The following is a 10,783-nucleotide window of genomic DNA, read 5'->3' as shown; positions in this document are numbered from 1 at the left end:
GCTACCGTGTGTAGCCAGCAGCCAGCGTGAGCGGCCAGCAGCTGCAGTGAGCGGCCGTCCAGAAGCCGGCGACTGATCTGCCTCACCTGGGAAGAGAGCAATGATGGTGCCAACTTGTGCCGGTGGGGCGACGTCCTCCACAACTAGACTGAAGACCAAAAAAGGAGAGCAACTTGTCTGTTCCCCTTCCCCCAATTCCCCAGCACTGTTCCCATCCCCCATTTCCCCAATAAAAATCTTAAAAAACAAAACAAAAAAAACCTTCCAATCCCACCAGTTGCTCTACCATATCCAAAGCAAACTACCTCAATCCTGTAGTACAATCCTGTAGTACTTAGCCAAATGACAATCATTTCCAAAACCTTCCCAAAAGGTCCTATCTTTTCAATATATCATTTTCCTCTCTTGATTCTCCTTTATGGTCCAATTTTAGCAATTCTCTGTTCAATTTAATGAAACAAGCTTAATTCAATCTATACTTAGCTCCAGAAAAAGCAAATAGTAACTTTTCAATGAGATCACTAGGCCTTCCAATTATAAAGGATACAAAATCTCTAAGTTGTCCAAATATTTCATCCACTTTTCCAATTTGCTCTTTGTTTTCTAAATAAACTGGAGCATTGGAATAAGGCACCTTATTTTCATCTGTGGTACATTTACAAACTATGTCATCTTCACAGGGATGCAGGAACTCTCCTAATACTGAAATAGGACAAGAAAACATTAAAATATAAAACAATTGCAAGTGATATTGACCAACTTCTCCTGGAAGCTTTCTTCTTGGTTACCTGGGATTTCACCAATTCTGTTCTCTTTGAGGTAGAAAAGCCTTCTTGGGTTCCTATACCAACTCTACAACATACTAGCTATGTGACCTGGGGTTAAGGGTCTCACCTTCTCCCTGCTTCACTGTCCTCATCCTTAACGTAGGACTATTAACTGTTCCAACACCTAACATATAGTATGGTGAGGACTGAGTGCAATAATAAATGTCAAGTGCTTAGAAAAGTGCCTGGAACATTGAGACCACTGAACCGATAGTTATTTTATAATAACAACCATTATTATTTGATTAAACACTATGTTGCATTTTACTGTCTATTTCTTCTCCCCTCCAATCCCTAACTATAAAATGAGTCTTTGTTGTTCTTTGTGTTTTTTTTCTCTCCATTTATACCTTCCCATTACCATCTCTTCACCAATGACTCTTCAATATTTTTCAGGGAAGTCAAAATAACTACCTGTATTTCTAATTGACTACCACTTCAAACTAAAACACTCACCACATTCCTGCAAAACCACTCTCCATCCCTATCACCCAGGCTCAAAACCTGGAACCTTTTAATAATTCCCAGCATTAGCGAAGTTCTTCTGAGTTTCTTTCCGTTGAAACCTCTTTCCCATCTAACTCTTCCTTTTTCTCCTCATTTTCACCATGCTCTCAATGCTTCCCTCTTGCATGGGCTGTTGCAATGGCTTGTGGGTTAGGACCTTTGACTCTAGTCATTACCCTCTTCAGGCCATGTTGCATACTGATCCAACCTATTATTTATATTAGCCTGTGTTAATCCTTTCGCCTTTTTGATATAGGCTTCTACTGTCAAATCTCTCACTTTCCATGGCTTGATAATTACTCCAAAACTACTCAAATTAGGTCTTTTTCTTGACTTTCCCTCTGTAGTTTCCAAGCAAAATTTTTTTCTCGCTTCTTTTACTTTTGAGTAATTAATTGAAAGCCTGGGCTTTGAAGTCAGAAAACTTGTTTCGTATCTCAAATATATCATTCATTGATTGATCACTTATCCCTAACTATGACCCTAGCAGAGAAACTTAACTCTGAGTGAGTTTTCTTACCTGTAAACTACGGGCAATAAGGGTAAGCATACAATATTTCCTATTTAATATCTTCCTTTCAGCCCAAACTCTAGTTCCACCTCCATGATGCACTCTAATAGGTGTCCTTCAGCTTCCTAAATCTTCCCTTATTTGCCACAGCATGATTATAAGTCAGTTTACAGCATCTCCACAGATTTGGCTCCCAACCAAGCAACTGCCTTATGTGAGTTGCTAGAACTTACAGCACCTGACTCCCAGTCAAACTTAATAGTAACACAACCCCATGACCTCCGCACCCCACCCCTGCCCCCCCCTCTACTCCCCTCCCCCAAGCAGGCTAAGCTTTGAAGCCGACATACAAACGACATGTTCTGGAGGTCCTAGGTCTTGGCCTTTGTTAAAGCCTCCGCGGCCACCGCCTCGTCCAAATCCTCCTCTGCCGCCGCCGCCTCCTCTGAAATTACCGCCTCCGCCTCTGAAATTACCGCCTCCGCCTCTGAAATTGCCGCCGCCTCCACCTCGGAAGTGATTGTTGCTGCCGCCGCCGCCGCCGCCGCGATTAAAGCCGCCACCTCCACCACCTCGATGAAAGCCTCCACGGCCTCCGCCTCGAAAAGACATGCTCGCTCCTACCTGGTGAGCAACACAGTGCGTGCCTTTTGGTCACTGTGGCCTCTGGGTACACCACCTAACCCCTCTGGGCCTCGGTCAGGACACCCTAAAAAGCAACAGTAATAATTATAGCAACCCTGACACCTAACCCACGGCCAAGCCACCAGCGACGAAACCGAAGGGCGAGTGAGGAGTGTCGCCTCTCTCCCCATAGTCCTCTGAGCGCCGACCGACCCTCACCAGCCTGGTCGCCATCGGTTAGTACCTCCTCCCTAGCAGGCAGCAAAGTCCTCACGCCGCTGTCCCTTCCTTCCCTCCTTTCTCCCGCCCGCAGCTGGGCTCCGCGTCCAGCGCGCCCGGGTCCACATTCTCCCTCCTGCCACTCACCGGCGCCACGTGCACCTCTGGCCCGGGTGCGCACACCCACCCGCCCGGTACTTCCTCCGCACACGATCCTCCTCGGCCACCGTACCGGCACCAAGGGCGGGGGTGGGGGAAACGACCAAAAACTCGAATAACTAAAAACAAAACAAACAAACAAAAAAACAGTTGCCGATGGAACCTTTCCAAAACAGCCTCAACGATGGGAGAGTAGCGACAGTATCTAACTTCAACCACTGCTTTACGACAGTTAAGTCAATTTACCTACCGACGAGCCCAGGAAGTGATGTATAATAGAGGCGTCTGTTGCATCGCGGCGTTGCAGGAAGTGCCGCCGTGGCGTTGCCCTTGGAGACCTCCGGCATGAGAGGCCCGGGTCGTCGCCCAGCGGTCCCACAGGTGCCTAGTGAATGCCGCCAGGCCTGCGTCCTTGCTGTTCGGGCTGCGAGACGATCCCCTCGCCCATCAGTTCGTTGCCAGCTCCAGCCCACATCTTAGGAGACTTGAGTCGTGCTCTGCCCAGAGGCCAATGTGGTCGCGTCCAAACTCAGTGGAAGGGCTTGTCTGCATTTTTTGCGAGTCGCTTTTTCCGTGTTTTTTGAACGACGCGTGATTATGGGCCGAACGTCCTATGGTTTCCCTAGTTCAAGGAAGGAATAAATGCGCGCGAGCGTGTACTTTTAAAGAAACATCCGCTAGAAAGCCAAACCATATTTTTATCTTTTGTACCTGATAGCTGATTCATTTGTCAAGTACGTATTGCGCACCGCCAGGCTGTACACCGTCTGTGCTCCAAGCCTTTCGCCCCTTTTTCCTTCAAGCCGTTGAAATCTGACTTCAGCTTCTGCTAAAACTTCTCCCAAAGAAAGCTAGTGACCTATTTATTAAATTTGGTTGGTCTGTTTTACACCCAAAGCTTCTGAGACCTGACCTTGATATTTGACACAGTCGACCTTGAAAGAGTGTGAGGGCTGCTTTTTAGAAGGTTATTTTGATTTTGAGAGAACTTTTTAAACCTAACTATGGAAATAGGAATCACAATATGTCTTCTGCACTAAAGTATAAGCTGCTTGAGAACGTACCTAGCAGCTCTACATATAAAAGGAATTTAATATATGAATTTTCATTCAGATTTGATCCATTTAAATTCTACACATCATACAGAGGTAGAATTATTCATAACGGTCCTCTGTTTTGCTTTGTGTCATTTAACATTAACATTTACATTCGGTGTTTCCATTTGGTGTTCCACTATTATCTCCAACTCAGTGATGAAACCATTGAACTTGTATGGGACCTTCAAGAATACTTGGTGCTCCTTTATTTTACATGGAAGGAGCTGACTTTCAAAGAAATGAAGTAACTTCCCTAGCTAATTAGAGGGACAACCTAGAACTTTGTATTCTCACAGTCTTCAGTCCTTTTCTGTCCTCCTCCCCTTCCTCTTCCCAGATGGTTCATCATGCCAGTTCTCTGTCCTCATGGTAGCGTAATACCCTTGGTTCCTGAATCTGTGGACTCAGACTTTTGAGCCCTCTCCTTCTCTATTATCATTATCACCATCCCCACCCCAGCCTTCAATTTCTAGTAATTCCTTCTAAGGTAGCTTTGTACTGTCATTACGGGCCTCCTGTTGTCACTACCACACTTTCTTCTGTCATTCCTACCCTAAATCACCCAATGTATAATCTACAAGAATTAAAAGTACAAAAATAATAGCAGTGAACTACAACAACCTCTCACATTCTGAGCATCTTTGTTGCCTCCAAATAAATACTTCCAGACTTAGCTTTTCTTCCTCCCATCTGTACTGCATGTCACGACATACTGACCTTACTAAAACAGTTTCCTTGTACCATAGCCATCACAAGACGCCAAATAGCTCCCCATTTTCTTTATAAACAAATCTAAAGTAAAATCTCTGCACTGAGTGGGCCGTCTATGTAATTAATTGTATTTCCCTCCTGTGCTTCCCTCTGCCCCATTAGGCCAGCACCATTGCCTGGTTTCTCTTTCTCTTCCATAGCTGAACACTTCCTGCTTGGAAAAGCTCAATTTCCCATCCACTAGACCAGCCTTTTTCTATCTTTTTACACTGGAGGAGCCCTTGAAATAATTTCCATGTCTCAGAAACCCGTGCATAAAAATTCATATGTTATATATATTTAATTTATATATAAACAAAAATATTTTTATATAAAAAGTTATATGCTATATGTAACACATATTAGCATATATAAATTAACATACATGTGTTAACCTGATCAGCAAGTTGTAGACATAATGACCCAATAATAATTGTCAATGCTCTCTTTTAACTGGTAAAATCCATGTAACGTAAACGTTACCATATTAATCATTTTTAAGTGTATTGTTTATTGGGTCACATTGTTGTGCAACTCAGTGCTCTTTTGAGTAGAGAATGATGTTTCTCTGTGAATATGTTTATTTTTGTTCGACTTATTAGCCTAATTCTGTAGTTTTTCCCTCCTAACAAGGATATCAGTTGGAATGCAAATTGAGAGAGGAAACTTCAGTTTTTCCTTTAATTTAGTAAAGGTTGCAAATTGATTTTAGTGAGTGTTAATCTCTTTATAGATCTATACATAAATAAACGTGTTGCTTTTGAAATTAAAATAATGAAATTTACCTAGTTGGTGTGAAATCTTTGCTTATCTTTTGCTGTGTATATTCTCAATTCTGAGTCAATCTTGAGACTGGCATACACAGATTTCATTTTAAACCAAAATGCAATGATTTCTGTCTTTGTTTTTAATGCCCATTAGACAAGAAAAGGCTTACAGAAGAATTTGAAAAGTACTGTAAAATGTTTGTTACTTTCCTATGAATGGCAGAATGCTCTTTCATAGAAATACAGAACTTGTACAAAGGCAGATCAGTAAATTTTATCTTATGTTTATAACCAATTCACAAAGTTCTTCCTCCGCTCTCAAAAGTCAGGTGTTCAGGCTGAAAAGAAGATTCAGAAATAGGAGCCCTCATTCAGTCATACACTTGTACTGAGAGAGAGGGAAAATACTGTTCAGTGTTCTGCAGTTTCCCCAGGTGGTTTGGTCTGAACTTGACACTTGAGACCTCCTCACTCTCAAGTACAAGCAGCAAGATTTCTTTCTACCATATGATTTTTCCAAAGATTCAATTTCTATTTAAAACCAAGAATCTTGTCATTTGAAATTAAAGTATTTTCTCCAGGCCCTTGAAGATACTTACTCAACTAGTTCATGTGATGAAAAAAGTCTACTCAGTAGGCAAATTTCTGTAGCCATTCTTGATCTTCAAAGCATTTGGCAAAATGTAGCCTACTGTTTTCTTGAACGTATTCCCACAGTTCACTTTTTAGCTCAAACATTCTGTTAAAAACCAAAATCTGTATTAGTTTCTCTTACTGTGCAACAAATTACCCCAACACTTAATGGCTTAAAACAAACATCTTGCATAATCTCTGTAGGTCAGAAACTCAGGAGCAGTTTAGCTAGGTTGTTCTGATTTAGAGCCTCATGTGGTTGCAGTCAAAATGTTAACTAGGGCTGCAGTCAACTGAATGCACAATTGCAGATGGACAATCAGTTTCTGAGGTGGATCACTCACTTAGCAAGCTAATGCTGTCTCTTGCCAGGGGGACCCTGTTCCTTGCCAAATGGGCCTATTTACAGAGGGCTTAAGCATTCTCATGACATGGCAGCAGGCTTGCCCCAGAACAAATGATCTAAGCCATAAAATTTTCTGCATGTGGCAGGAGATTTATGTGGCCTTTGTCCAGTTTTCCACATAGTTTTTAAAATATTCTTGAGTGAACTGGCCTTTGATGAGTTTAGCTGTTTTTGTAGCATCATCCAGAATTTTTTTCATTTCAGCTCCCAGCACTGCTTCTGGGAGGAGAGCAATATGCTGTGAATACATCAGGATTTTCTTTTTTGTGAGAGTGAAACTTCTCGGGGAGCAATGCTCAAATCATTGATGGGGTACCATCAGTGCAGATGCCAACACACTTCCTCCAAGACATACCTTTTGTTTCCAATATGAAGACAAACGAGTAAATGTATCTTGGCCTTTGTTTGGGGCAGCATTTTATTATCACAGAAAATTTTTCTTGAATTTCATTAGAACATACATATCTCACAAATGCTACTATATGACATTTGTTTTTGAAATCTGTTGATCCATTACTGTGGATAAAAAGTTTTTTGATTTATTACACAAAGTCTCTTCAGCATCACATGACATGTCATCAATTACATTAATTTATCAAGCTTTGAGAGTGAAACCTTTTTAGTTTCTTATATAGTCTGCTAGCATTTTACTCTATAAATTTACATATAGAATTGTGAGGTTCTTAGCAACTGTAGAGCTTTTTTCTTTTTTAGTCAAAAAGTTTTGCTACTTAATAACTTGCTCTTTGAACCTATTTACTGAAGGGACTTTTTTTAACAAAACTTTTTTTATTCTGGGATTTCAAAGGCCATTTAAAATTATTTGGTCCTTCAATGTGATTTGTAGGTAAGTTTCTTCAATTTTGCTAGAGCCATTAGGTTGTGGTTCTTTATTACTAACTTCATCAGAATTACCTAGGCCTAGAATTCTCTTTCAGCTCTCACTTCATCTTCAAAAATTACCACATTGGACTCTAAGTCATGTTTGTAAAACAGTTGCTAAAAGTAAAGCAAACAAACTAAACAAGGAAATCACAAAAGAAAAATGAAATCTTTAAAAATATAATTCACTTTTAATCTACAAGTTCTAGGTTTTGCAATATTTACAACATGACAAAGCAACAGGGAGGCATCTGAGTCACAGCGCTTACGAAGTCTTTCCTTAAAATTTACCCCTTGATTTGGTATCATATCAGGAAAGTTTGTTTGCTCTCAGTTGGCTGGAAAAGGATAGACAGGAGATAAAGTTCAAGGGAAAGAGGCCGATGCCATCAACCTATCCTCCTTCCCTTGGTACAATTCAGCACTCACTGATTATCAACAGTCTCTCCTGTCTCACATCAAAAACTGAGAACAGACTCAACCAAATGAGCATAGCTGCAGAGGAGGAGTACTGTGTGTAGGTGAACAACCTCTAGCAAAACTACTAACCAGGCTGCTTGATCACTATTCATCACCACAAGTATTGGCACTACATGGAGAAGGCAATTCAAAAAACTCTTTCCAGTATCTTCTGGAACCCCTATTAACCTCTCACAGAACCACTAATGTCGTCTGCAGACCCCAACTGAGACATCTGCACTGCACTACAAGCTCCTGAGGAGTAGAAACTACATCTTAACTTGTTTTGGTATCCTAAGTAGTTCACACGGTGCATGTGAACAAACAAACAAAACTGATGCCCAGTAAGTATTCATTGCACTTAACTGAACTCTGTATTTTGAACTTCTTCCCATCCACTAAGATTTTGCTTGCCAACAAATGACTATTGAATGATCAAAAAATAAATTATAAAAGACATGTTGGGGCGGGGCAGGGGGAGATGGATAAAGGGTGTAAATGCATTCAAATGAGGGGATCCAAGATCTAAGAAAGCATACATCTAATTGTGTTACTGAAAAGCTAGGAAATCTAATTAAAATACTTGGTAAGGAGATATTGTAAATGACAGAGAAAGGGCTGAAAAACTTCACACTGAAACAAAATTTTAAAAGGACGTAGCCAAGCTGCCATTAGATTGGAAACATTCATATGAATTCGTTACTTTCTTATTTAAAATTTTTTATTAAAATTTCAAACCAAAAGTTGAGAGAGCAGTATAATGAACTTCTATATACCCATAATCCAGCTTCAATTACCAGCTTTTTAAAGATCTTGCTTCATTCTATTATTACTATTATTATTATTATTATTATTATTATTATTATTATATATATATTTTGCTAGAGTCTTTTGAAGTAAGCTCCAGATAGCATTTCATTCATAAATTCCAGCAGAGGACTTTTTTTTTAACTTTATTGGGGAGCAATATGTTTTTCCCAGGACCCATCAGCTCCAAGTCAAGTTGTTGTCGTTCAATCTTAGTTGTAGAGTGCACAGCTCAACTCTAAGTCCAGTTGCCTTTTTTTTTTTTCAATCTAGCTGTGGAGAGGCGCAGTCCACCATTCCATGCTGGAGTCAAACCAGCAGCCTTGTTGTTAAGAGCATGCACTCTAACCAACTGAGCCATCCAACTGCTCATCAACAGCTCAGCTCAAGGTGCTATGTTCAATCTTAGTCAGCAGAGGACTTTTTAAACATAAGCACAATACCATTATCACACCTAAGTAATAATTCCTTAGTATCAGCTAATAACAATCCATGTAGAATTTTCACAAATTATTTCAAAATGTCTTAATAATTGGTTTTATCAAGTGAAGATCCAAACTATGCCCATGTATTACATTTGATTGACATGTCTCTTAACTGTCTTTTATTCTTTAGCAGTTTCCCTGGTTTTTTTTTTTTTCATGGTATTTACTTGTTAAAGAAACAGTCTTTTGTCTTGTAGAATTTCCCATCCTCTTGCCTCTTGACGATATAAATCATGTTTCTCTGTCCTCTGTATTTCCTGTAAACTGGTAGCTAACTGGTAGTGATATCTGGATAACTGATTATGCTCAAGTTCAATTTTTTTTTTTTCAAAAATACTTCCTATAGCATCACATAAGGAGGCACATGACATCTGGTTGTTTCTCTTTTGTCAATGTTAAGATTGATCAGTGAGATCAGTATATCAGCCTGATCCATCTATTAGGAAATTCCCTGCCAACTTTTCACCTGATGGTTTTAGCAGCTATTGATGATCCGCTTAGATCCATTGGTTCACAGGGGGCTGCAAAATGGTGGTATGCTAATTTTATCATTTATTCAGCAATTATTAGCTGAAATAGCTTTCCATCGTTTTAAAAATATTTATTGTTATTTTAATCCTTTAGTATTATTGTTCTTTTTAATGCTTAATTGTTTCATCTTTGGTTTGTGAGAATCCCTTCAAGTTGAGTCCTATGTCTTTTAGTACCACTCACTGGCCTCTGATAGCTTCCTTGCTTTCTGACACAAGATGTCTCTATTTGACTTATACATTTCCTGCCCCAGCTCTTTCTCCAAGGACTGGCATCCTGAATGCCTCGATAAGACACATATGCTCCAGAGGACAGGAGATAAGGCCTGGCACGTCAGTAAAATATTTAGGAAAACAGTGCCCAGGAACCTGACAGGTTTTACTTTCTGAAGTAAAAGACAAATTAGTTCATCTTGCACTTCCTTATGTAAAGAAGGAAGCAAAAACCTAGTGAGCCTTTTTGAGACTATTTCTTCCGGGGGATTTTGCTTCTGGGTGAAATATTCCACACTGAGAAACACTGCTTGGCTGCCAAAGCAGGGAGGGTCCTGCAGTGATCCAACAGAACCTATAATGTTGGAGGTGTCAGTGGTGGAAAACATTGCATGGTGTTTGAGGAATGTCCAATGGGAGAATTACAGCACAGGACTCTAGGGTTCTGGAGCAAGGCCATAACATCTGCAGCAGAGAATTGTACCCTTTTTGAGAAACAACTTATTCACCTCTGGACCCTGGTAACTGTGGAATAACTGAACCTGGACACTATGTCACCATGTGGCCCAAAATGCCCATTATGAGCTGGGTCCTATCAGACCCATGAAGCATAAGGTTGAGCAGGCCCAGTAAAAATGTAAGATGGAAATGTTACATCCAGAAACAAACACAAACAGGACCAAAGTGCACAAGCAAAGTGTATGATCAGGTAGTCCAGATTTCCCCCTCCCCGCCCTGAATCCAAACTACTGCACCCGTGCCCTTCTCTCAGCTCACACCCGCGGCTCTATGGGGAATCTGGTATGACCAGCTGAAGGAGGAGAGAAAAGTCGTGTTGGTTTACAGATGGGTTGGCTCCGTATGTTGGTGCAAGCCGAAAATAGACAGCCACTCATTACAACCACAC

At 40.6% G+C, this 10,783-nt stretch overlaps 1 protein-coding gene across 4 annotated transcripts in view; it reads right to left on the bottom strand.

The window, feature by feature from the left end:
* GAR1 (GAR1 ribonucleoprotein) overlaps nt 1-3,430 on the bottom strand; it is a 9,927-nt gene extending 6,497 nt beyond the window's left edge. The window contains exons 1-4 of one of the 4 annotated variants that reach the window (XM_019636027.1): nt 3,098-3,430; nt 2,836-2,966; nt 2,196-2,469; nt 548-702 (exon numbers count right to left, since the gene is read on the bottom strand). In XM_019636027.1, coding sequence (XP_019491572.1) covers nt 548-702; nt 2,196-2,469; nt 2,836-2,966; nt 3,098-3,194 — 657 coding nt within the window. In that variant the 5' untranslated portion in view covers nt 3,195-3,430. The other 3 variants (XM_019636029.1, XM_019636030.1, XM_019636031.1) reach the window with 3 other exon arrangements.
* Between the last annotated feature and the right edge of the window lie 7,353 nt (nt 3,431-10,783).

The sequence above is a fragment of the Hipposideros armiger genome, unplaced genomic scaffold, assembly GCF_001890085.2.
Source record: "Hipposideros armiger isolate ML-2016 unplaced genomic scaffold, ASM189008v1 scaffold_26, whole genome shotgun sequence".
In the NCBI taxonomy this organism is placed as follows: domain Eukaryota; kingdom Metazoa; phylum Chordata; class Mammalia; order Chiroptera; family Hipposideridae; genus Hipposideros; species Hipposideros armiger.
This window is presented reverse-complemented; position numbering and strand designations above follow the sequence as displayed.